Genomic DNA, 27,788 nt, shown 5'->3' with positions numbered 1-27,788 from the left:
CAAGCTTCAAGCAATGTGTGTGTGGGGGGGAATAGGAGTAGAAATCTGTGTCTCTAAAGATCAATGGTAAAGTATGCACTGACTTCAGCAGCACCAGGATTTTTCTCTCGGAGTTTGATGGAAATTGAAAAATATTTTTGGAGAAAAATGTGTAACTGCTCTGTTTAAAAGACTCAATAACATGCCCTGGTATTTCAGGTCTGTGGGCACTGAGAGAGAATTGTCAGAATGCAATTGGCCTTTGAAATGAATTGTTTGCTTTCAGATCACTGGACACACTCTGTATTTCCATGTCTATATATATATATATAAAGGAGTGTGGAGCATTGGGCAGAGGAACAGTTTTGCTAGTCCACCTGGCTACAGTCTTTTCTCTAGTCTGCTGTTCTTTGCTGTGTCAATAGGGCTTCTCCCAGACTTGCATTTCTAGCCTGTCAATGAGGGAACGTTACTGTCTCAAAAAAAAAAAAACCAAACCACCAAAAAACCCCAGCTCTAAAATGTGAATTGATAAACTGATTAGAACAATTAGCAATTTTAATTACATAAAGCAGTTTATATATATCAGTTGATATATCACATTGCAGATGAAACAAGAAGTCTCAGGGTAACGATGGATTTTCTCATTACCTTGTTGGATGCAGATTAATCAGTTTTCTACCTTTACAGTTAGCCATAAGCTGTGGGGATGCAGGTCTCTTCATTCTCTCTTGTGTTTTCCTAAAGCCAGTTCTTCCTTCACAATTAGTTGTGTTAATTACCCAGAAAAGATTAGGCATACTTGCCAAAATAACATATTGCTAATAAAACTGGAAGATGTTTTCTCATTACGGAGAAGCATGAATTGATGTGATTGTCCGTGAGTGGTGTCTAGGAAAGGTTTTCATCACAAAAGCATTAGGTAGCCAGGCTAGAGTTTGTACAGTTGAAGCGTTGCCACCTACACTCATAGGAAGAAACTAGAATTGGGACACCTGCTCTGCAGAGTGAAATTCGGCAAGTGGCCTAACCTTCAGCTGTCACTTCAGTAAAATGCCCGCTGAAGCAAAGGGAAGATTATTTCTGTGCAGAGCATACACAAGAAATGAGTACACTTACGCATTTCTGAAGGGACTGGAGACAACAGTTTATTCGTAAGTCAGTTGGCTTTGAGAAGGCTTGAGACCCAAAGCTGGTTCATGGGGATAACAGGATAGTGGTAGAGGAGGAGGATGTTGATGAAATATTATGTGTCCATTACTACTTACTAAAAGTAGAATGTCTGCAAAGTGTTCTGGAGCGAAAAGGGTATTGATGCATAAAACTTAATAATTAGTTAGTGACCTTTCAGAGTGACTTTTAAAAACATTGAGGAAAAAATAATAGCTTAGACTGATTTTTTTTCTTTCACAAGACCAAATTTGGAAATTAATCTGTTCAGTGAGCAGCATCATTTTGGACCTGAGTAAAGGATCCTAGGTTCCCTAGGTTCCATATTTTTTGCTTGAAAATTAAATAAGTGTTTCCACGTCTGCTGTTTCAACAGTGATGTTGCAAAACATGAAAAGAAGGAAAAGAACCTAATCTTGCAAATATAATATGACTGGCATTAAAACTGCAATTCTGTAACTGCTTCTGCCCTTCTTTCAGTCTAGTTACCCATGAATGACTGTTGCAGGGAACCACCTGGAGACGTGAGCCGAGTAACAACCGGACACCGATACGGTTAAAGTTGTTCTCCCTTTATTGCCCAAATAGCGTGCTTATATACCTTGTCAAGCTAAACATCAGCTGTCCACGCGCCAAAAGCTAAAATATAATTGGTTATACTATCTCTGTCCACGCGCATAAACATAGGACACAATTGGCTATACTAACTCTGTACACGCGCCTAAACATAGGACACAACTGGTTATACTAACTAAAACATGCGAAACTTGTCTCAGCCTAATTGGTTAAGATAAACTGCCAAATTGAGGTTCTTCGTGCCAAGTTTCCTTTATCTTGGACCGTGCACCTGTGTTCTTCTAATTGGCATCTTTCTTTTTTTGTCTTCTTGTTTATTCTGTTCAAGGCCTTCTAAAGGCGTCTGGAATACTTTTGCGACCGTTAGCTAAATATGTGTCCACAACAAATAACTAGAAGGCAATAAAACCCTATGTACAAAATATCTCCAAATGTTGCACAAAATAACAAAAAGCCAGGTACTGGCCATAGAGTCAGAAACTGTAAAAGTAAAGAGAAGACTATCTTGTGGGGTTTTTTTTTTTTACTGCCATAATTTTTTTTCTTAAAGAAAAGTTGGTAACAAAACCCCTCACACTGGTGTCTGGAGAGAAAGCTCTTCCTTCTTTGCACTTTTCTTACTTTTTGTGGACTATAGGAAGCTTCTCCTTATCCATCAGAATACAGATTAACCGGTATAATATGCTGGCATATTTCATGCTGCTACTGAATGAAGCTGGGCATTTGGCTTCCCCCTCCAGATGATGATCATTTTATCTTGATAGAGACTAGTATTTCATAATAATTCTCCTATGTTGGACAAAACTGTAAGTTTTTGGCCACAACATACTATGTATCATGTCAGTAACAATTTTTTATCTTCTTTCAGTCGTGGATGTTCTGAGATGGTACATTTATGTTTCAGATATAATGCCAGTTCTAGAGGTATGCCTCGTTTCAGGTCCGGGGAACTTCTCTGGGATTGGTAGTACTTCTAAAACTGATGTGAACTTCCAAAATAAATCCACAACATCACACAAAATACAGCCTTTTCTCATTGCATGGTTGATCATCTATTTCTCGGTGTTGACAGACAGAAAGTGTACAGTTTCAAAGTGTATTTTGCTAGACCTGTTTTAAAGCTTCAGCATCGTGGATGTTAATATAAAAAGAATCTTTTTATTGCTCCCAAACATGTACTCCATGAAGGAACAAAGTGACTGTAAGTTCTTGTAGCTACTGGGTTTTTTTGTTTTGTTTGGTGGTTTTGTTGGTTTGGTTTTGTGTGTGTGTGTGTGTTTTTGTGTTTGTTTGTGTGTGTTTAGTTTGGGCTGTGGTAAATTGCATTTTGCTGCTGTTCTATCTGCCAAGGATAATATAAATCTCATTATTAAGCTTGACCAAAGGGTTGGGTTAGCGGAATGGTTCTTGCATTGACACCTTCTGTAATGGAAAATCTGAGGTCCATCATTTTTCCCCAGCAGTTTTGAACACTATCTAGACCACATGTAGGTATTTTTTCTGTTCTTGCAATATGCATGAAGTATTTTGCCACACAGTCGTCACGTTATTTCCCTCTTGCGGCTGCACCGCACGCTTCGTTTGGCTCACGACTGTCTCAGTGGCTTAGGGAGAGCTGAATACACGATAAACGTGGATGAGCGAAGCAGCCAAAACCCGACCACGTGCAGCAGCGCACCCATGCCAAAGCGGCGTGCTTTGTCGCTTCTGGCAGCCGGCGGGATGCTGTTTGTTTGGGTGCCGGGAGGAGCGAGGCTTGTGCCTGCCCTGGGGCACTGCCCGTAGCGGGCGGCCGCGCGGTCCCGCCGGCTGCCGGGGCTGCGGGAGCCTCTCCGGCGCGGCGGAGCGGGGTCGCCCGTGGACGCGGGGTTTGGGGGATGAGGCTGGCTGTCACACCCCGGCACGGAGCAGCTGCGTGTCACGTCCCGTCCCCCCCCCCGCCAGGGCAGGCGCCGCCAGGGCTGCCTCTCCCCGCCCGTACCCGCGGGGCCGCCTCTCCCCTCCCCTGCCGAGGGTGAGGACCCGCCGCCGGGCACCAGCCCCCGGCAGCGGCCCTGCTCGCCTTCCGCGCCGCTTCCGCGCCGCCTCCGCGCCCAGCCGCGGCCGGGGACGCGGCGGGGGGGGGGGGGGGGTGGCCGGGGCCAGGCCAGCAGCTCCGCCCCGCTCCGCCCCCCGCTGCCCGCGGATTGGGGCTGCCGGGCTGCCTGGTGCGAGGCGGGGCTTCGGTCGTGTGCTTATTTATTTATTTGTTTCCCTCCTCTTTTTTGTTTTGTTTTTTTTTTTTATTATTTTCTTTTTTTCCCGCGACACCTCCCGGCTTAAACCTCGGTCCCTCTGTCAATAGCAACCGCGGCACGCGTAGGATGGGCCGGGGCCGGGGCCGGAGGAGGCGGGCGGGCGGCAGGGCCGGGGCCGGCGCCCCGCTACGGTCTCAAAGCGAGCAGCATCCGCGGGGGCGGCAGGGCCCCGCCGGCCGCGGCCGCTCCGCCCGCCGGCCCCGAGAGCAGTAAGCCCATCCGTGGCGATGACCTTCGGGAGGGAGCCGCGCTCGCCCCCTCCCTCTCTTGCAGAAAGTCAAACAAGTCCATGAGGAAATTGAGAACTTAAAAAAAAAAAACCAAAACCAACAACGAACCAACAAAAAAAAAAAAGCCAAACCCAGAGAGAGCGCGCAACAACGAAAACCCTGCCTCCGTGTCTGGATGATCTCAGGGCTGAGCAGCATCACCTAAAGGAAAACTTTGGGGAGCCGACGGGCTTTTCCGCTGGGATGCGGGCACTGGCGTTGTGAGCCGCAGCCCGGCCGCGGGCAGGAGCGGGCAGGCGGGTCTCCGCCCCAAGGAGCCGGGGGGGGGCACGGCGCGGAGCCCCGCAGCCCCTGCCCTGCGCGCCGGACCCTGCCGGCTTTTGGGGGGGGGGGGGTGTCGGGGTAGGGGACTGCTTGCCTGCCTCCGGCAACTGAGGCTCGGGAGCGAGGTTTTAACCAGAACTGGTTCCTATGTATTGAGAGGAAAGGGTTTTTCTTTCACAGCATGCTCTGTTTTGAAGAAAGGAGGGAGGAAAGGGGAGGGTTAAAGCTAAAGAAGTAAGTCCTTTCTCCGAAGGAAATGCCTTTTGCGCTTTCCAGATGACCTTTGCTGAAAATGCAGCCTCTCCAGCTGACCGATTTTTATTTTGAGTACAAAGTGTGTGAAACTGAGCCCTAACTTCTCCACAAGCCCTAGGATGTGCGCTTCTGGGATTAGCAATATGGGGCATCTGTTGTCACCTCTCCTCTTGAGCCTGGCAGCAGTTTTTTCCAAAGGTAAGTCTCAACCTCTTCTGTCCATTTCACCGCATCTTGTTTATTTCGCATACACAGCCTCTGTCCCCTCTCTTTGTAATCCCTTGAATGTCGATCCCCACAATTCACGACTGAAAGACTTGGGGGGTCATGTGCTAGTCAAAACCAAAGATATCGTGATGGGAAATCCCGAGTGGCAGGATTTTTCCTTGGTCGACTATGACAAACAGTCTATCCATTTACTGAGGCATTTGTTACCTGCCTATTGTACTTTTGATCATGTAGTAGATGCTGGTGATGAGCTTAGCTGGAAACTCAGCTTTGGACTGCAAAGGTTTGTTATCTGGAAATTTGAAATCTTTAGAGGTATAAGCTATTGGAGTTAGCTGCCCCACCATTATCTTCTATGTAATTTTTCAAATGAAAAATCCTGTATCTCAGGCTGGCTGGCAATGTTTTACTGGACCAGAGAAATATGTGCTTGCTGAAATGTTTAGAAGCTTTGATGAGAGCCTGAACTCGGTGCCTGATATTCTGCATGCTGAATAGAGTTTGAATGTCCTGACAGCATGACTTCAGATGACTCAGTGATACCTTCTTGTTGCCCTTGAGTGTGTTTACAGTAAGAATCAGAAAACCAGCATGTAGGCAATGCAGACATTTTTGTGTGCATTTAGGTCCTCCTTTTTGAACCTAAAGTTTTCATCAATGGCCTCAGCCAAAAGGTGGATGCATTTTTGCAATACTTAATTTAGATGATTCTGAGCATTCCTGTGGAATATAGGAGAAATACACATTTCTACTGAGAAGACATTGTGCATCAACAGCTGTACTTCGGCAGGAAAATGAAATTAAAGTTCACACGTGGTTAGTCTTCAGAGAGGAATAAGAGCATATGCATTTACTCTATGATTTTGAAAACATGCTGATAAAGAGTTCTGCTTATAAACATCGCTATTTTAAAAAAGGTATTAGTTATTCTTAACATCTCTTTATGCTTCCAGATATCAGCACTTTTCTTTTTCTTATGTGAGTTATTTTTACTAATTACTTTGTATCCAGAACTGAACTTACTGACAGAAGGCAAAATACACAGCTATGTATTTCTGTGGTGGTTCCCTGTACCAAATTCACTTTTCCTTTTTCCCTTAGAACAGCTTAAGAAAGAAAGGAACAAAATTATAAGTCCCCTCAAATGTTACCCAAATGCAGTGCCTACATAAGTACAGTTTTAAAGTTGTGATTGAAAATGCATTAGCAGCAGGGATTGGAAGTCTGAGTCTTTTCAAAAGATTGCTTCATTCACATTGCACACCAGTAGCTTTTGATTTCCCAGCTAGGTTGTAAATTATGTATTTTATTATAAGCAACATCAGTACTTTGGGTAGCCTAACAATGCAGTAAGAATATTAACTTTTTCATCTCCTATTTTTTGGTGTTTCACTTTGTAGCCTTAACACTGCATTAACATAGTGTTTGACTGAGGTTGCAGCTTATTCCAAGATTGGAGTATAAGTGGCATTTCAGTCCTACAGAGTACAGTGTTTGTTTTATTGCCAGCTCAGCAATTATAACATTTATATATTATTGTATTCTTAAATGTTACTTACATCTCCTTTGAAAGATAAACTTAGGCAGAAAAATTAGACTTGGAAAGGAGGTCTCTTAGGTGGAAAAAAATCACTATAAAAACTGATGAGTGAGATTTTTCTATGTATTGTGATTGTGAAGTCTCATTAAATCTGATATGTCTTGAAACCAGATACTCAAGATCCCATTAGAATTACTGGTATTGTCTGTGCTATTTATTTTGCACTTCCAATATCCAATATACTACTGCGTGATTGCTGGGACTCTTTGCGGTTTAGTAATACAGGTATCTACCTTTAATGTAATTGTCTATTTCCATACTTGGTTACAGACTCCATCTGTACTACTATGCCTTAGTACACTGTGAAAAGACCAGAGTGTTCCAGAGATTTACAGTATAAAAAAACTTGACAGTGTAAAAGGTTGATTCCCCCCCCTCCCCGCCCCGCACCCCGTAAGAAGATGAAAACCAAAAAAATAATCAGACTTGATTTCTGCTACAGGGTATGTTTGTTTGATGCCTTTCTGTTGCTAATGGAAAAACTCGCCCATTTATGACATGATGACAAAGTTTTCCTAAAGAGATAAAAAATCTTTTAACATGCAACAGCAATCAGCTGTCTATTGTGTATAGGTCTGTTGCTGATTACTCAGAACCATGGCAACACACCTTTTTACTGTATAGTTTCCAAATCTTTCAGGTAATAATGTTGAAGACTTGAGAATACTATTGCGGTTTTGCTTTGCTTTTATCTGGTAAATGCAGAAAATAGCTCCAGCCTGAGAATGAAATGCTGTTTTCAATAATGAGCTTCATGTTCTTATTGGAACCATTTGTCACTGATGATATAATCCACGTATTTTAATGTACTGTTGGTGTAATTATATATATGTGTGTGCATGTGTACATATCTATATAGACAAAGGACAGAGATTATAAGGCTATGTAAATGTGGTTATGGGGGTAGTTGCATTTCACAGCTTTGTCTCCAACTAGGAGTTTTCTGGAGTCAGTCCTGGGGAGCCAATGCTTAGCCTCAGTCAGTTGGGCATTTTGCTATTTGATATCAACTATGAAAAAAAAATTCTTCAGAAATTTCAATTAAAAAATAACCATGTCCAGCTGATGTTAATGAAAATGCAGGCTAATACAACAGGCACAATAATGTGGGCATTATTCCATTGTTTAAGGGGAAAGCCTCTCATTAGCTTCATTGGAGTAGAATAAAAACTTTAATATTTTCCTCGAACACCAGGTTCCATGCTTGGCTGAAGTCTATAATGAGCTGAGCATCTCCTGTAAGATGCTAAACAATTTTAGGATGTATATTGTGAGTCTTAAGATTGAGGAGCCTTTTACGTTATGAATGTTTGTTGTCAGATAAAAAACCTGATTTAATTAATTTCAAATTTCAGGTCTAAGTTGACAGTAACAAAACGAGTGAATATCTTAGTGACTTTTTCTGCCTGTGTTCTGCTGAGCATTCCGTGTTCTTCTCTGTCATCCTAGGCTGAAATCTTCCCGCAAGTCGCTTTCTAATGAGAGCTCAGGCCACATAGCTGCTGTTTTGATTTTCTTTTTCTCTCAGTTTTTATAAATGTGGAGGCTTGGCAACTGTATTAGGCAGGGTTACCTTGTATACCCCTAAGAGTGTTCCCCATTGGCTAGAGCTGTGGATAGCACATTTGCAATGATGCCAATCTTCTATTAGAGGAAAGTGTGTGGGGGGAAATCTCCCAGAAACCAAACCCCCAAACATTTAGCTTTGGTTACAATATAGGAGAGAAGTATCTGGATATTTGGATTTAAATTGTCTCTGTTTCCTTTGGAATTATCCATGTTACAGTATTCTTTGAACCGTCTTGATTCCCATTGAATCTTATACTGTAGATTTTTTTTGTCTCATTACAGACAAACTCTATCTTTGGCTTTCTCTGCACAGTTTTACTGATTCCATGATGATACTTAGTATCAGAATATGTCATTCTGTCCACATTGTTGAAATACTTCACTGGTGATTTCAGTGGATTATATCTTTGTGACTTGTAGTGGTATGGGAAGCCTCTTTCCTTCATTTTAATCTCACTTGTGCATCCACTGGCTTCAGTGGGGGTAGTGGTGTACAAAGAACTAACAAACAGACGAGCTTTTTAGTTACGGTCCATCTTCCAGAAGGCTGTGGGCCATTTCTGAAGATCTTTATGTGCAGATCTTCTACTGACATTGAAGTGCACTGTGGACTTAATATAAATAGAAACATGGAAAATGAAAAGCTGAGGAGTGCAACCACCTGTGTTTCAGCACTACTTACTTTGGAGTTCATTACTCTGGAATGCTGGTAGTATATTAGTAACGGAAAATAGTGTTGTATATGGAATCAAAATTGAAGATTATTTTATTTGATTTACGATACATATTTTCCCCCCCCTCCTTCTTGGTGGTGACTAGACAGGAGTTCAGGGTTGAGTTGCTGTTCATGTTAATAGATTTTTATTGTGATGATGAGGGACACATTGTTTTTCTCAAAGTAACAGCCCTGACAGTACTTGTGGACAGACTCATCACAGGCACCTGTTGCTCTAGCTGTGCAATTGATATGTATAGAAAATTTACTGCATGCTGATTTTAGATGACCACTGCTTAGATGAGCATAAATGACAGGTGTGGTCAGTAAGAAATTTTCTTGTAAGCTTTGCCTATATGCAGAAACCCAAAAAGCTTAAGGTTCAAGCTGTTCCCATAAAACCAGTTTTTTTACTTTGTCCCAGCTGCATTGAACTTACAGTCGTTTGAGACATTATACAAGGGAGGGGGAAACTAAGTTCCACTTTTTTGATCTTACTGTGTTTCTTGCCACAGTGTACTTCTGGGAGAAGACCCATTCTGATTTCTTTTCTTTCAGTCAAAATAATAAATTCAGGCTAAACTAAAAATTTCTACAGCTAGACCCATGTTTTATTTGTCAGCTGCAATACTGGCTTAATGTGATTTGGTTTCTAATATTTCCCTGTAATGTTCTCATTTTTTACTTCTGTCTTTTATTAGTTCCATAGGACTGGCGGGCTCTGTGACACCAACCAATGTTTTAGATATTAATAAAAGCAGCTTTATTCAATAAAGATCAGTTTTATTTAATAAAAGAGAGAATCAAAAGATAATCTGATTTTTCATGCTGCATTCACATTAAATCAACCTCCTGAAGTTTTTGTGGATGCCAAGTCTAGTGGCAGTCTATCACAGGTCCTAGGATACATAAACATGACTCCAGACAGATTGATTGCAGAGAAGCTGAAGAGGCAGCTGAGATTCATCGCAGGTTTGGTTTACAAAGTGTTACATTAAATTACTTGATTTTTACCAGTCTTTGTAATATTGCCTGCTGCATTATTAATGGCAGTTCAAAATGAAGTGGATTTAAAATAGTTCAGAGACATTTAGATAACAATAATTATTATGAGCAGATTTAAAGTACATATTTGAGGATGTTAGGCTACTTCACCCTCCTCCATAGGGGGGAAGATTAACTGTAGAATGAGGATTGGCTTCTTCGTGTCCTTGATTTCTTCTTTTATTGAATAGATTTAATTCCAGTGTAAGGCGTTAGTCTGATGGCCCCACAGAGCTAATGGATTGAAAGTCTTCATCCTCCAAAGAGGTACAGCCTATGTAGTATCTATGCAAGCTTCCACTTTCTACTTTAGTAGTGTGACTTAAACTTGACCTAGAGGATGATATACCTTCCAGCTCTGTGATATAAGATATTATATCCATCTATTGATCCACAGTGGGCGTGATCCAGAGCCCATTACAGTCAGTATATGGGGTTTCATTGCCTTTGGTAGGCTTTAATTCAGAGCATAGACAGAGTTTTCTGGAGTGGTATTTTTCAGCCTGTGGCCCACACACCAGTGGTGATTCATAGAACATCTGAGCAGTGTTGTGAAACCAGTGCCAGAAACCTTATGCATGCAAGCTAGAAAAAAACAAAGGGAGGAAATAGAAGTAACAAGGATGCTTTCAGAGTGCATCCCAGTTTGTGTTTGGTTGTAAACAAAGACCTTTGTGACAATACTGTGTTTGGTCTGGATTTCTTTCAAAAAGTTATATGGCTCTTGCCCTTAAAAGGGTTGAGAAAAACCACTGTAGTGAGACTAACTGTAGTAATTTAAAATATTTCTCTGAACTGTTTGGTATTGCCTCAGTACTTCAGACACAATCACTGATGGTGTGAGTGTTTCTAATCCACTGCAGCGTAGGTTCACTTAAATCAACATTGAATAGTGGTTCAGTGAAGCGACGTAGGAGTAGTCTGCCAGTCACTTAACGGCATCTGCACTGTAGGGTCAATTAACTTCCTAAAAGGCTTCCGCTGTACTCACAAAGGATGTTTGTTTGTTCTTAACCCCTCAGTCTTGGTTTTTTTAATTAAGGTTTCCAGAAAGGTTTCTGGAGGGAGTTTTCTGTGTTGCAGACGATTGTCTCCCTGAAAATTGCTCAGCCAAACGCACACATTTTTGTTTCTTGTACAGACCATGTAGAAATGGTTGGTAGTGGATGCATCTACACTGATGCCACATTTTCCCAAATTTACAGAACAGAAGGCCTCTTCCCTCCTCCTCCTATATTCACTTCACCTTCTCACAGGCCCATCTAGCTCTGTTTTTAAAGTTACTTTGAATTGATTTGGTTTGTTTAGTTATTTGGGGGTTTTTTTGCAAATAAAGACTTTTGTCACAATGCTGTGTAAGATGGTTTGGATAGGAAGGTGTTCCAGAAATTTGCTATGGTAATGTTTAGTAACCATTTTCCAGCCTTAATGTATTCAATACCATTTTATACTCATTTGCTTTTCTGCTAATGGTGTCTTTTAATAGCTCTTCTTCTCCTTGGTGGAATGCATTGGGCCTCATTAGTTTGCAGTCATGCAGCTAGAGCAAGCAAAATAAAACCACATGTAAAAATGACCATGTAGACTATTAACACATGAGAAGGGGGAAGGATATTGAATAACATAGATCCCATAAAAAGAGCAAAATAAATGAGTTAGCTAGTTATGTAGAAAAAAGTAGCAGGGGTAATAATAATGAGTGCACCAAGCAGAAGTGTGGGAAGATGTCAATGCACTCTTTATTCTTGGTGTGTGCAACTTTACAAGACAGACTAAGAAGCAACAGAAGAAGTGTCCTCTCTAGCTGAACCAGGATGCTCTACAGCATGCCTTTTGATCTATCTGCTTTCAAGGTAGGCAGACTGTTGAGCAGGCGGTCTGCAGACCTCTTGCGGAGGAACAAGGCAGATGTCCAGCTATTCACAAAGATGAGGCTGCATGTCTTGCATGCTAAAAAATCCTCTGAGTCAGTTGGAGAGTTTAGTCTCATCTAATGCTAAATGATCTCAGAACCTTGAATTTTGTTGGCCCTCAACATCACTTCCTTGCTTTTTATTTATATTTTTAAAAGTGTACTTTTTATGTCTTCAGTATACATTGTGTAAAGTCATTGTACAAGAGGAGGAACTCAAAGCTGTCAGAGATAACTAGCCAATAGTGTCTCTGAATATTAATCCAATCCATAATATAAGAAAGGAAATAATACCACTTAGCCTTCAATCCACTCATTTATCAAAGATCCTAGATTAGCACCTAATCATATCCTCCATTTTCCACTGAGCCATGGTGAGTCATTCATTTGTCGTCAAGAAAAGGAAACAGTGGTGATTTGCATGTGCCTGCAGTTGAAATATCTGTATTTATCCTTCAGAGTTTTGTATCTCTGTCTTAATGTAATCAGTCTTGCTTGGTTAATATTAATTGGTAGTACACATTGGGCAGTTACTTTTCTTGTCTATGCATGGCAAATTCGTGCATTTAACTTCCTACCTTGCTCTTAGCAATATGGGGTGTATTGTCAGGTTTTCCTGGTATGAAGGAGGTCTTGATGTTGTTTCAGTGGATTGTGTTTTGAACTACTGTTGAAGGAACTATTCAGTTCTGACAAAGCTTCCCAGTTTAATAAATGTGTAAAAACACCACGTACCAGCAGTTACCCTCCTGTCATCTTTAGCACGTTTTCAGAAATAAAAATAGGATCTAGTTTGCTCAGGTGCACGAGCCTGTAGCTCTTGAGCTGAAGAAGGACATCTTGATGTGGTCAACAATATGGGACTTGGGGCAGAACTGAGCAATCCTGATTCTGCACAGTGGAGGAAAGAGATGTATATACACTCTGTAAGTTTATTACCACACTTTGTTACTCTGTAAGCAGCATATGAGGAATACTTTGAGTTTTCGCTAATCTGTCCCATTTACGCTAATATTCACTGTGTCTGTTCTGTTTAGGATCTATTTAACTCAGATCATAGGATCTAGTTAACTGAGTTAGGTGCTTATGTTAGGTGTTAAGCTTGCCTACAGAATTAGGCTCATAAGAAAACACTAGAAAAACTTGGCCTACCTTCTGTAGAGGAGAATGGAAAAGGAACATATGCAAAAGGAGTGTCTCATAATCTACTAGTGTGCTAGTGCTCATCCGATATATGACTAATTGAAGTTTGTCATCTTGTAGACTGTAGTGGCAAGGCCGCTGTTTCCAGATGTCTCTAATGAATTTCTTTGTACCCGTTCTTAGAAATCCCACTAGAATGCCAACTGCTTAGCAATCCTGTAAATCAGGGTGTGAAAAGATGGTGATCCAAAATGTAGTGGACACTTTTCAGATCTTATTTTAGTCTTTCTGAGTTGTGATATCCCTCTTAATGACAAAGAGTAGTTACACCTTCAGTGAATGACAATAAAAGCAATGTATTGCTTTTTAAAGCTTGATATGATGCTCTCCATAGATCTTCCCTTGTTTACTCAGGGTTTATCAGTTAAGGTTCTCATATTCCATATCCATTTCCGTATTATTGGGCAAACAGTTCAAAGGCTATCATGACTTTAGCTGTGCTCTGCTCTCTCCTTTGTGGTTGACTGTGTCCCCTGCAGCAGTTGTCTGATAAGAGATGATTTCTTGCATACTGAACACTTGTGCACAGTAGGATTCTGTTATATACTTCTGACTCTTTGACACCATCTGCCCAGTAAAGTGGTTTTAATGGGTTTCCACTGAGCCAGCCTGTACTACAGCCCTGACAGCACGCTCTGTATTTTTAAAAATAAACAAAATCTCTTCAGAAAAGCTGTCCATGAACATTGGCTTCTCCAACAGAATTGAGGATTACATGCTGTTTGATATTTTGTGGAGGCAGAAATATTCCTATTTGATAGACTTTAAAATAGGAAAATGACTGATGGCTTGGGATGGTCTTCTAATAGGACTAGTTTATTTTTTTAACTGACCTTATAAAGCATTATTTCCTGTCCCATCTTTCAGTTGGGTATTATTATCCTTTTACAGAAATGCAATCATTTTACCTTGTTGGAGTTCTCTTCTTTATGAAAGCTGGGGAATGTAGTGGTTCGTGATGGTGATTTAGGAGTCAGGGTACCCATAGGCTTTCCATAACCTTCGGAAAATCACTTCAGTTCTCTGCTTTCCATTTTAAACTGTCTTGTCTACTCAGAATACAAGTTGTTCAGAGCAGGACCTGTTTTACTTGCTGATTATATAGTATCTGCACCTCTTCTCAGATGAGAATGTACATTTTACCACATTAAAATAATTAATTACTGGTGGCTGAGTTAGAAACTGGAACGTGGCATTCTGATTGTCCTGTTTGCTGGACGACACGAACAACTCAGAGGCCTGTAAGAATAGAAAAGAAAAGTAGGGTAAGGGGAAAAAAAATAAAGATATAATGAAAGCATCTCTGTGATTAAAAAATTCTAAGAGCTTAAGTAGATTCCCATCCTATGACGTTACAATTAATAAGCTATCTAAACCTTTTCAAACAGAAACGTGATAAAGGGAACATAAAAAGCTTCTTATAAAAAGATGTCATAAGGATGTTTTTATATTTCTTTCTGTTACAATCCATGTTAATTAACTATTGAAGAAACCCACCAGATTTTGAATATCTGTATTAATAATGCAACAAACCACTTAGAATAAAAAAATGGGGGTTTTGGCAGATGGTACAGATCTTAGAAATACTTCATTCCTTCTCTACCTCTTCAAGTCTTTGGGGTTTATTTTAAGTTCCTTCATGTTAGTAAGTTGGAAACGTAGTGGGTAGCGGTGGTGATGAGATGGACTGGTGAAAGAAACTGTTGGCTAGTCTCTTCTGTGATGATAGGACATGAAAATTGAAACAGTCAAAATGAATGGATTCTTCTGAACTTCCAAGCTGACTTTATAAGAACACACACAGAGTCAGACACAACCCTATTCTTTAGTCTTTAAGTTCTTTTTTCTAAATTACATGGAGTTTGACCTCCAGCTGAGGTCAAGGTTTCCACCTGAAGCATGGGTTTCTTTTGCCTTCTCTGTGCCCTATACAGTACTAGTCCTCATTTGTAGATCTGTGTAGGGAGCTAGTACAAGGTATTTGAACCTCTATTTCTAGCTGCCCATTTACTCGAGAATAACTGTTGCTGAGGTCCCCAAGAAAAACAATCTTCCATGCTGCTGTGGCATTTTGAGTGAATAGACCATGGGGCTAAGGCAGCTTTTCAGTATATTGAGACGTGCAATGCCTTCATATAAAAGAACCATTCACAACAGTCATTAGCTTTGGAACCTTTTGTGCAATAAAGACATTTAGCATCTTTAACCTGTGGAATATGCACATGGTGGTACCATTTGTGAGAAAATTGGCAAGATCTCTTCTTTGCAGCTTAAGAAACATACGGTTCCATCATCATTTAATAAGTGGTCAACAGCAGAGCTGTGCATATAAAGTTTTCAGATTATGTGAATCTTTGCTCTTTGCAGGTTTTCTTACATTTTCTGGCTAGTTTGGTTGAAAGCTTGTGGACCATCTTAGCAATACTGCATCCAAGTGCAGGTTCCCTTTATGTTCTCATGTTTGCATCCTTGTAGATTTCTTTGGACATGCTGTCTTTCGAAATCACCCAGCTTCTCGAGGTCCAGAATTCAGACTGAATTTAATGGATCCAGTTTCAGGTTAGAAAAAATATAAAGCAAATATCACTATGAATTCCCTTGAGAATTAAAATGTTATTTCCTTAATGCTATCCAGCAGGTTGATATTTTCAGTGGTATCTCAGTGCTCTTTTCTCTTTGCTATTGTTAATGCTTCATTTGTGTAATGGATGAAATGCTAACTAAGGTAAATACCTAAGATCTGTCTGTGATCCTTACACAGTTTGCTGCTGCTCTTACCTTTTTTTTTCCCTTTGTCCTCTCATAACTTTGGATATTGTTCCCTGCTGTTTCTGCTGCAGTAATTTAAAATACATATATCAGCATCAGCTGTTGTGTCTCTTCTTGCCATTTTATTTAGACTCTTTATCTGAGTAGCAATAGATCAGAGTAATTGGTACAATAACCACTGCTGAAGCATTTATTTGTTTTCTTTCTATTTCTATACAGTCATGTGCTCCTTTCATCCTTTCGTCTATTCCTATCAGAATTACGCATGTGGTTTGGATCAGACCCTGAAAAAAGAGAAATGCTTGTAAGTGGAGAATACTATATATAGCAAACCTTTGTTATGATATTTATATTCTTGATGTTTAGAATGTCTTCGTACGCATTACAGGTTCTCATCAAATCATCAAATTGCATCAATAATAATAAAAAGGATGGTTCATGAAGAGATTCTTTTCAACCGTTCTCTTTTCAGCAGCATCAGAAAAGAACGATGAATTTGGCAGCATATTTGCAGTGCTAACAAATCTGGGCTTTGGCAGTCTAAATCAGGAACAGTGAATACAAAAGTGAAGATCCCTCACAGAGATGTCCTGATAGTAACTGCCTTTAGGTGCAGGGGACAGCATTCACAGACCTCGGATGATTTAAGCTGTTGCAGTAGGTCATAGCATAATCTCTCAGCTAATTAGTTCTGTCAAACATTAAGTCTTTAAGGCCTACAACTTCTATCTGGAAGGTTGTTGGGAGACACTGAAGATCAAGGGACGAAGAAAAATCCCCCCCAAAATGCAAAGAGAGCATTGCAGGATGTTATTTGGTGTAACAGGAATTTTCTAGTGTTTCAGTTCATACTGTGAAGTGCTAAAGCCCATCATTTTTTTCCTGATAAGTACATTCTCATCTGTGTTTTCAACCTGAGAATAGCAGCCATCCTAGTCTTCATATCAGTGGTAACACTACCATTCCCTCAGCTTCTTGCGTATGGTCTTTGACTTGTTGCACGTTTGCTGCCAGTTTGATCAATTTGTCAGAGAAAGTACACATTCTCACACTTGTTTTATCTTCTTCTGACCGACAGGCACTATCAAAATCTCATCTGGAGCCTATGGAATTATTGTACCAGTTTCAGTTATGTTTTATGCTTCTTTGACATCTGTCTTAGGAATAGCTGATCTATTGTGTTCGTCCTGGTCTAAATCTGACTGGTCCTTTGCAAATGCTGCTTTCTGGTAGCTCTTCATTTTCTTCTCCAATGACTGAATAAATGTTTCTCTCAGACACTCAGTAAGTGAATTCCTCCATAGTTCTTGCACTTTCTCTTGCCTCCTCAATTACAGGTCAGTGCTGTTACTGTTTTCCTTCCAGCTGCAAGTCCAAGTCTTGTTTTTAGCACTGAGATGAACAGAAGGAATCATGGAGGAAAACAGACCATATAATCTTAGATTTTGAGATGACATTGAACTTGTAGTACTGACCTGTAGGAGTTATCAGAAAATAATTGGAAACCTAGGCTGGTAGCCCAGAAAATTAAGATTGAGGGCAAGCAAGAAGAAATTTATGGAAGTTGGAAGACAAGAAGAAGAAATAAAAATCTAACTCTGTATTCTGTTCTGTGCTACTACTCTGTAGAGTAAGAACTGATAGTGAAGAATGGGATTGTAAAGACCGCATAAGAAAGAAATTCAGGATATCTGCTTCCTGTGCTCTGTGGCCTGCTTCAGACTACTGTATGTGCACAGACAATGCCCATCAGCAGAATGGTCCCAGGAGGCCTAATGTCCTCAGACTCCCTCACGCATGCCTATACCATAGCCCACAGACAAGTTACACATGTATTTGACCTCAACCTATAAAACGGGTATCCTACCAAACCGCAAAATTGCTCTCACATTAGTTGAAGCAGTTTGAACTAAGAGGACACAACCCCTTCTACACAAAATGGCCAGGGGTCAGAGCTGTTTTTCTGAAGTGGTTCCCAAAATCACTGTAACTGCTTCTTGTGAATATATTCTGGCTAAAGAACTTAGCTGATACAGGGGAATGGGGAATCAGGCATCTACCATGCAGTCTAATACTGAAAAACTGGAAGTTTGCTCTGTTCAGCCAAACAAGTGAAATGCTCTGGAATTTTTAAATCAGCAGAACATCCTTGGGGGGGGACAACTGAAATTTTAACTTTAGTTTCAGACTAAACCAAATATTGAACTCCCATAATTTTTCACGGAATAAATAAATCGTAATTTTTGCCTATGATAGATTCAAGTCACAAACAGCCAAGATAGATTTTTGCTTCTTTTCATAAGAATATCATGTGAAATGGTTTGTACTTTATTTCACCCACCTGAAGGGAAAACTAAAATAATTGATACTCAGTTACTTCTTTATATTTAGTGGTTGAAAATAACTGCTTTTGTTTTTACAGTAAAATATTTTCTCATTCACGTGAGCTTCTTAATTCTCACCTCTTTTTCCACTAGTAAAGGGTTTTTCTCAGCGTTTTTTCCTTTGCATAATGGAAACTCTCACACTTTGCAAATATCCTCAGTGTCCTTCCTTGACACACGGGCAAAAGGTGATATTAAAAAGTTTTTTGTTTCCTTCTCAGTTGCAGTAGATTGCACAGCTTTCACAATAGAACTTGCCTTCTGCCCTGGACAAGTAGTCATCAAATGTGCTGGTAACAGAAAAGATGCATTCTGTAGTACTATAGATACCATGCAACTTAAGAGAAAGAAATAATGAAATGACATAGTATTTTATATTGCAATGAAAAATCTGCTAACTGCTGTGAAAACACAGCAAGGAACAATAAGTCTTTTGGAGTCAAGGTCTAGCTTTACAGGAGAAATGTGCAGAATTTTTATAATTTGGCTGTAGAAAATGGTTATGACAGACTTTTCCTGGAAATTAAAAAAAAGGTATTTAACAGGTATAGTGCTAGCACAGTAGTTGAACAGTGGTGCTTTCCTGTATTTTGGGTGTTGAATTTTGTTCACTTAAATCTAGACTGTAAGCTGTAAGCAGTCAGAAGAAAATTTGTAAGCATTCTTTACTAGGCTGAATCTGATCTGAAAATGAGCATGGACGGTATGGCTCCTCGGTAGGTTAAGTCAGCCTCAGCTGGGGCTGCTTCAGTCTCTCTTTCTTGTGTGGCATTGACATTTATGCAGTTAAGTAATGAACCATGCAGAGAGCTGACTAATTTTTTTAGCTGAAAACTAATTTTTTTTTCCTCATTTATGTAGGTTAGGGGTTTTTTTGCAGACACCAGCTCCAACAGTACTGCAGTTGCGTATTGAGGTGGTTCAGCTCCCTGATCTGATGGAAGACTAACCCACCAAAAAGAAGGGCTTTCCAACACATGTGGGGCTGTGAATAATCTCACCCTGAGGCCACATGCTCACCAGATCTGAGATGAAAAAGGGCTGGGTGTGTGCCTCAGTAGCCTGCAATTATACTTTCTTTTTGTAATATCAAACTGTACCTCCAGTAATCTGTTCCCAGGCCTTTTCATTCTTATTCCCTTGTCGAAAAAATCATGGGTATGGAAATCAGATGTTGTTCAAGCTTATGGAGTGGCATGGAAAAAAGTTTGACGGTGATCCCTTGATATACTTATAATGGCTGTTTTCAGATGACAAGCCTTACCAAAGTAACATCCCATTCCATCTACAAAACAGCGACACTTTTAAAATAAAAGTCTAATAGTAATATTTAATGATGACCAAGGTAAAGCTGTGCAAGTCAAACAGATGTATGATCATTTTATATAACACATACTATCAGTCCCAGTTCTCCCTCAGTCAATTCCTTTTCACGGCTTGGTTGAAATATTTGAAGGGGAGGAAAAGCCTCCCACTGTTGTTAATAACGTGGTGATCACTTACTTTTGGATTCAGCTGTGATACTCCAACTTGAGAGTGGATGCTACTTACCTGTACGCTGAGTATTTTGATGAGTGAGCGGAAAGATTTTGGAAACGTCTTTATCGTCTTAATCCAGCCAAACTAATTCTGAGTAGCTGAATTCTGTAGCAGTGATGATAGAGGCTGCAGTGTGGTAAATGTAAGACACAGGAGTTTCCAGGAAGAAATTTGAATTTTATTTCCTTGCCCCAGTCGCATAGCTATGGTCATTTTCAGCCATCACCAATGGCCACTGTTGCAACCGTTTCCAAAAAGCTGAGCATCCTTCTTTCATAATCATGGATCTGGGCCAGCCTAGCATTTTCTCTTTGGCTTTCAGTTCTGTACTAAGCATTACACACTACTATTGTATGAGATCTCTCACATCTGCCTATCACCCAGGCAGTTCCCAGTTCTTAATCACTTGGGTTTTTTCCTTCATTATGAACTAGTGCTGTGACTAAATTGGTAAGTCTTAATGGCTCATCATATCTCGAGTAGGCTTCCTGTTTCCGACCCCTGTTTTCTCTTCCACTGCCAGAATGTACATACTAGCAGACAAATGCCATCTGGGAATTGTAAATCTGTCACAAGTATCACTGCTATTAGTTTGTGTGTATCAAGATGCAAGGACTCTTACAAATGCTTACTGATGTGCATCAGAATTACAATTTTTTAAAAATTATGTCCATCTTGATTCTTAAGGCATCTACCTTTTAGGTCAAAGTCTGTAAGCTAGCAGGAGTGTTTTGTTTTATTACAGTGGAATGGGTAGACCAGCATGGGGGCAAATGGCTGTTTGAGTCACGGACCAATTCCTAATTATACCTGTGTGCTTCCCTAATGGAATTCAAATAAATGATTTTGTTGTGTGAAAGAAGTGGTATTATATTTATTTCTAAATTCTTTTTAAGATGTCAGCATGTAGCCCTGAGGATGTGAAAGGAAGGTAGAGCTTGTCAGCCTCCCTGGCTGCTCTGAATTAGCCTGAACCTATTGGAAATGAAAGGTTCAGAGAGCACAGATGGAATAGATTGAAGCTTTGAGTGAATTGAAAGGGCAAGTTTACTGGCTAATCATGATCTCTATGGGCAGAAAGATAGCTAATAGATTGAAATCGTCAGACATTGTGAAGTCCTCAAAAGAACTGCTTAAGGCTTTTTGCTTTCCAATTCTGGTTTATGGTAGCCGCCTTCTTTTTAATTAAAATCTGTTTTGTTTTCACATAATTAAAATAAAACATGGAAGCATATAATATTTAGTGAATGTGAGGCATGAACTGTTCTTATCTTGGTTGATTTTTTTTTCTTTTAAGATAACAAAATTGCACGAAGACATCTGTTTAGAGATTACATTTCTTTGCTCTGTAGATGAAGGCTAGATTTTTAGAAGTATTTAGTTTTAAATTTAAGCACCAAAATGAGTGGAGAGATTTTCAGTCAGTCTCAACATTGACGTGTGCTTTCTTCAAAGTCCATCCAGAAATGTTACAGAGGGAAGAGGTGAATGCTGAATGCTTGTGAACCCTCCTACACGAATTGAGGGAGCAGAGCACTAGAAAATCCAGGCCTCGACTCTTTTGAGAACTTTAGTACAGCTCCCAGCTCAGTGGATAGAATCTTGACTGGAGCTTAAAGATGCTGATGTGGTATTAAGAGCTACTAATATTACAATAGAAGTTAATGAAGAGGTCTTTAAAATGTTGGCTTTAATTTGCTTCATTTAGAGAAGGGAGTGATCTCATACTTAACAGACAATTCTATTTAAGCAGTTCTTTGAATTAAAGCAAAGAAAGAAGTGCAGCCTCTGTTTTGTATTTTATTCTGTAATTTTCTCTTCAGACTGATCTTTAAGAAATGCAGTGAGCTGTTAAGATATATAAACCACCTTCTGATACAAATTTCAAATGCCTGAAAATAGGAGACAAAACCAGAGTTCAGTAGGATGCCAATGTATGAAAACCTCAGAATAATTTGAAATTATACTACTGTTTTCATTGAAATAGCAGCATACTTTTGTTTTTAATTCAGGATTTCTGTTCCACTGTACATATTAAATTTCACTCTTATCTTCTGCTGGCAGAATTTCTTTGTCTTGAAATTCAAAGTCACTATCAGATCAGCCACTAATACCTTAAAGTTCACAATTCACTCCAAACTCCTAATGTCCAAAATATAGAACTTAAGATTGCTTAAAAACTGTCTTGGACTAATTTTACAGTTATCACATTTTTTCCACATTTTTAGATGTTAAAGCCAAGTCTGAGTTTTGCTGAAAGACTTGAATTGACGACAGAACTTTTCTACAACAATCAGTGTTCTTACTACAAAGCCCGTTCACTTCTCCAGTCCCTCACCCAAACATTTCCTCAAACAGAACAGCCTCATGTAATCTTAAAATGTATGATGACACTCTGAAGGTCTTGAAGGCTTTCCTGATGTCTTCTGATGACTTTCTGAAGACAAGTGCTATTTTCATATTTTCTCACACAGACTGCAACATGTGAGAGAAAATTCTAGCTCTACAAATTCAGTCATTGACTTCAGTATGACCAGGACTTCTTCCTGCCATTATTCCTGAAAAATGAGTTGGAGTGGGTAGAAATAAAGCCAAATATGTGCATTGTCCATTATATGATTTTGAAATGTCATATGAATGAATTTACATACTAATGCTCTGCTTTGGTTAAGTGGCAAGTCCAGTTCTTCTGCTAGAATTCACCAAGAAGAAAAATCCCATTAAAATAAAATTTTTTGCTGTTTTAAGGACCGATTCAGTCATCCTCAGTCATACTTTGCAAAGTCTTACTCAACAGGAACCCCCACTGAATGCACAAGATAGCAGAAACTGACTTTTTTGAAAGAGAAATTATATTCAGATAATGACTAGCATGGGGCAGTAAGTCTTGTATTATTTATATACAAAAAGTACCCGAATTTTAGGTAAGTACTTGGAATAGATACACTACCTGAAGACTTGTTTAGCTTTTGCACAGCAGCTGATTGTCTCCAGCATCTATACCTTCTTAATTTGTTAGCTCAGTCCTGCCATAAGCCACAACACAGTGCATTGTTGATGCTGCAAGCTCTTTCTTGTTTTGGAAAAGGTGGAGCAATGTGTTAACAGCATGAATTCAATAAAGAATGGATGGGCGAGTGCATTAGCCATTAGTCTGTCAACTTTATGAAGTGCAGTGTTTTCTCAAGTCTGCGAGGAACCTAATGAGCTATGATCAGGGACTCTAAGCCAGCCTCCCTAGCATCATCTACCAAACTGCACTTAGCAACAGGGTCCAAGCAGCCGAAGTGAGATGTGTAGAGGTTTGCCCATCAGACTGGGTATTTTTCAAGCTCCCCATGCTGTCTGTCTGAAAGAATGGCTCTATACCACCACCGGCTAGGGCCACTGTTATAACGCTCAGATTTTTGTCTGAATACTAATCAAAATCTCTCTACTCACAGCAGTGAATTGTTAGTTGAAAGGTATTAATGTCCATGAACAGTTAAATTTTGAGGCCTCAGCTTGTATCTCTTTTATATCCTGTATTACAAGTTTATGTTGCCCCCGTTACCTGCAAGAAGTTGCTTCCAGTAATATTGCTTTTGCCTATATTTACTGATCCTTCTGGAAAGCTACGGATTCCTTCATGTCCTGTACCCCTCAGCTTGGCACCACACTTGAGGTTTCTAAGATGTTAAAAAAAAGAGTTAAAATGAAACACCAGAATAAATTTACGTCCCTTTAAAGTTCTTAAGGCAAGAGAAACACCAGGTGGTGTATTGAGTGTCTTAACCTGAAATGGAAGAAAATACCTCCTAATAGTGATATTGATGAGAGTACAAAAAAAATCCTAGGAGATGTGATGGAAGTCCCGTCTGCAGCAGGAGTTTAGTATTAGAAGGATAAGATTGGATTAGAGGATTAGAAATTTCAGGGGAGTGGGGAGGGGCAGGGCAGGGGGAACCCACACCTATGCCAAATCATCCCTCCCTTTTCTGGTTTCTATGAGGCAACACGAAGGGACTGAACATCAGCAGGTCCTGATGTCCTTTCCAAGCAGAATCCCATTGATTGGATTGTCCTTAAGACTTTCATTGCTCATAGAATTGAACTGCATTCTCCTTTCCCCAGGATTACACAAATGACTGCTATCTTGCAAGATAGTTTATCACTCCCAGATAAACTTTCATGCTTCTTGTATGCACAGTACAGTCCGTATCTGCTTCCTAAAATTAAGTTCTTGTTGCGTTGTTTCAGAGCTGGTTAATATCATAATATCCACTTTCTTATTAGGATATCCGCTTTCCGCAGGTTGATGCTTCCAGAAGTAGGGATGTGCTTGGTTTTCTTCATTTTGCTTTCTGATAATGACATTCAAAGCATTCTGTTTAAGCAGGCAAACTGACCGAACTTCCAGTTTTTAGAAAAATCTTTTTTCCATTATTAAGAAATTTACAGGCTGCTTTTTTTTATATGTTCTTAAAAGCTGTGGGCAGGTGAGCTGATTATACACTATTTCAGAGACATTGGCTACTGAGACATAATTTAAAACACCAAAATAATTCAATATTTATTTCCCTTATGACTTTACTTGGAATATCCAGTGGGCATCTTGTTCAGAGGCAATTCTCCTTGGGAGGCTGCTTGTCTAAGTAACTCCATAGTTACCATGACAAAGACCTCTGTTTTATTTATTTATCGCTGGGGTGGGCAGAAAAAAAGTGGGAGAAGAAAATAATGCTGAGAGAGATTAATTTAGCTACAGTTTTTGGAATATAACACACCACCTTCATAGCCTCCTCACAGTATATTAATGTAGTTGGGTGCGGTTTTGTCAGGTTTCTGTTTTTTTGTTTTCCTGCCCTGGATACATACAGGTATGTGACATTGTTGTCCGGAGTTAAGGGCTTAAAGCTAGTAACCAAATTTATAACTTTACTGATTTTATGGACAGAGTGGCCTATAAAGCCATCTAGTCTCTCCATTTATAATGTCAAACATGTAATTAGACTTTTATTCATTGTTTTATCTTTGTACTGAGTCTAGTATTGTACATTTAAAAAGGAGCATGCAACATCAGATGTACTCTTGTTTTGGCCACGTTTGAAGAGGCAGAGCTTGTTCCTGTTGATTATCACCTTGGTAATCAAAAACACATGCTTTCCAGTTTGAATTTTTCTGGTTTCCAGTTAAACAGGTCCTGTTTTGCCTTGATAAGCGTCCTTCTCTGCTATGTTAAGGGTATCTTTGGTGCCCAGTATCAATGCCCTTTTAATGCATCAAAATTAGCTCATATCCAAACCTTTCTGTGACTGACAAATAGGACTTTGTAAGACCAGTCCCTTTTTTAGCCAGATGCAGCTATCATGTAAATGGCTGTAACATTATTGGGATTACAATTAATTATATTATTAGGTTGGATTTCAACCTACTAACATCTTTGGGGTTATACAGCCACAATTAAAATCATAACCTGGCCCTCAGTTTTATTTTAAGGAACAAATCATGTCTACTTTTGCATGGTTCCTCGGCTCCTTTGGAATAGTATTGCTGGAGCACGTGCTGGACTATCCCCTTCAGAGCAGTCCCTGAGTGTGAGAACAGACTGTGGGATGTACAGATCCTCAGAGTGGTTTCTCCAGCTGCATCAGGGATCTTGTTGCTAAAGCATCTGCAGGAGTAATCTAAACTAAACAGCTTTGTAATCACTCTTGTTGTTACCCTCAAGAAACAAGCGTGCCAAAGACTTAAGGCTTTTAAGTGCGGCAAAACACTGATTGTATAGCGCATTAGAACCAAAGGATCTCCTTGTCTGGCCACCTTATCTGGTAGGGTGAAAAACGGTGCTATGGTGTTTTTTTCTGGACAGTTATTTCCCGTGAAAACCTTTACTAAAGAAATGTGTTTCTCTTCCCCCTGGAGTTGAGTACAGTCCCCATCTGAGACCACATATGGAATTGTTTCTCCTCATCTGAATCTGTATCAGCATGGTCTAGCTCTAAAAAAGCACATTTGGTTTTCTATGATACCATGATGGTTATGGTTGATTTTAGAGAGGAACTGTGTGTGTGGACAGCCATCTGCATCTGTAGCCACAACTTCTTTGGGGTTTTGTATATCAAAGTTCCTTCTGGATGCCTCACCCATGCTCATATGTTTGTACTGTGATCAGTACAGGGAGGTAGGACTCCACTGACTTCAGAGTTGTGCAGGCCTAAGAGCTTACAGTGGCTGCATAAAATGAGAAATGATAGGTGGATGAAAAATCAGCAATGAATTCATTCCCCATTTGCAGCTACTCTGCACAATAACCAGTATTCTTTTCTTACAAAAAAGAAACCCAACCTTCTTTAAACTACTTATGTGAACACCTGCTTGTGGTTGGATACAATACATTAGAGCATGGAGCTACATTCCTAGTGTCTGACACCCTCTTCAACATCCTTATAGTACTCATCTACTCTAAATGTCTTTTCTTTTTTTCAGTAACATACGAGACAGATCTTGGCATAAAGGAGATATTTAAAGAAATAAGAAATTAAGTGTTTTAATAAAGAGTAGGTGAGATACTGGAATACTATTAGATTTTAGTTATTATTAATTCAAGGGGAGGAAAAAAAGTGTAGAATTAACACAACCTTGGCTGAAGTTTATGGCTTTGAAGAAAATGGTGCCTCAGAGGAGCAGTAGGACTCAGGCTTGATTAAACTGGGATTTCAGAAATTCTCTGCACTGAATGAAATAAAAAGGCATTCAATCTAATTAGATAGTATTGTGGAGTGATAGGAGGAAGAGAGGTATTTCTGACCCGTTGGCTTTTTATATAACCTTTAATCCATGGGATGTGTTTGTAACTATTTTGGTAGATTTATTTTTCTTCTCAAGGGAAACTGGCCTTGAATTCTAACCTTTTGCTAACTTTGCTTAGGAATATTCGAGGACAAAACCATCTAATGGTCCTAGTAAAATACATAGACTTTCTGGAGGCCTGTTCTGTAATTTTTCCTGATGAAAGTTCGTATTTTGGTCAAATACCTTGCTTCTATTTTGATGAGGAGAAGATATGCAGGAGGAAATACAGCTGTCAATTTTTCTCGAGAGATTTCCTTTGTGCTACCTACTCTATTTGATGTTAGAACATGCTCACAAAGAGTCTAGAACACCGGCCAGCTGAAGGCAGTAGGACTCACCCCTTTTATATACTAAGGCCATATTTTTTTTGTTACTGTGATGTGAAAAGGAAACACACCTTTTACTGGAATTACTTTTGGGTTATGCCGATGTAAAATAGAGGAGATTTAATTAAAAAAAATTATAATTCAATGGAATAGTGCTTTACTCTTACATGGTGGTTTTGATCAAGTGATTTCAAACCACTTTACAAAGAAATGATACAGCATGTTTTGTCCAAAAGAAGGGAGAGGTTTGGGACTAGAGTACAGATTTTCTAGAATCCTACTCCCTTTTCTCTCTGTTGGGTTAAACTGCTTTCCTGCACTTTTGACTTCTGGAATATGCATCTAGTTTAAGGACTAGTAATTCTTATATACTTTTGAGGAGCTAATTGGTACTTGTTCTGCAGTTGTGTATTATGCCATGAATATAAGAAGATGTAGAGATATGTTCAGAATCAAAGTTACTTTTCATTTTGTGTCTACACCACCTTAATTTAAGGGTTAATAGTGAAATTTGAGATAGCTAATGTAACGCCTGTTTAAATATTTTATAAGCACAATTTTAGAAATGTCAGATACATGTGAATTTCTTCAAGGAGAGGAACTAACAGAAAAGCATTGTAATTATGTGTTTTGAAATGGAATTAATCCTTGACCCTCTGGAGGAGAGAAGATGCTGTTTCTGCTTAGAGAGTGGTATAGATTAATTTCAAGGATTTAATACAGTCATTCCAGACTTTCCGTCTTCTCATTTACAGTAACTTAGCAGGCTTCAAAATTCACACTGAACTCCATGATAAGCAGGCTTAGACCAGAGAAATATTGTTCCCAGGTGTA

The 27,788-nt window shown here is 39.6% G+C and overlaps 1 protein-coding gene across 1 annotated transcript in view; it reads left to right on the top strand.

Annotated features, from left to right (window-relative positions):
* Nucleotides 1-4,373: 4,373 nt before the first annotated feature.
* Nucleotides 4,374-27,788, top strand: part of TMEM132D (transmembrane protein 132D) — a 271,069-nt gene continuing 247,654 nt past the window's right edge. The window contains exon 1 of the mRNA XM_052797571.1: nt 4,374-5,029. Coding sequence (XP_052653531.1) covers nt 4,951-5,029 — 79 coding nt within the window. The 5' untranslated portion in view covers nt 4,374-4,950. The remainder of the gene's footprint in view (nt 5,030-27,788) is intronic.

This window comes from Harpia harpyja, chromosome 9 (assembly GCF_026419915.1).
Source record: "Harpia harpyja isolate bHarHar1 chromosome 9, bHarHar1 primary haplotype, whole genome shotgun sequence".
Lineage (NCBI taxonomy): Eukaryota > Metazoa > Chordata > Aves > Accipitriformes > Accipitridae > Harpia > Harpia harpyja.
This window is presented reverse-complemented; position numbering and strand designations above follow the sequence as displayed.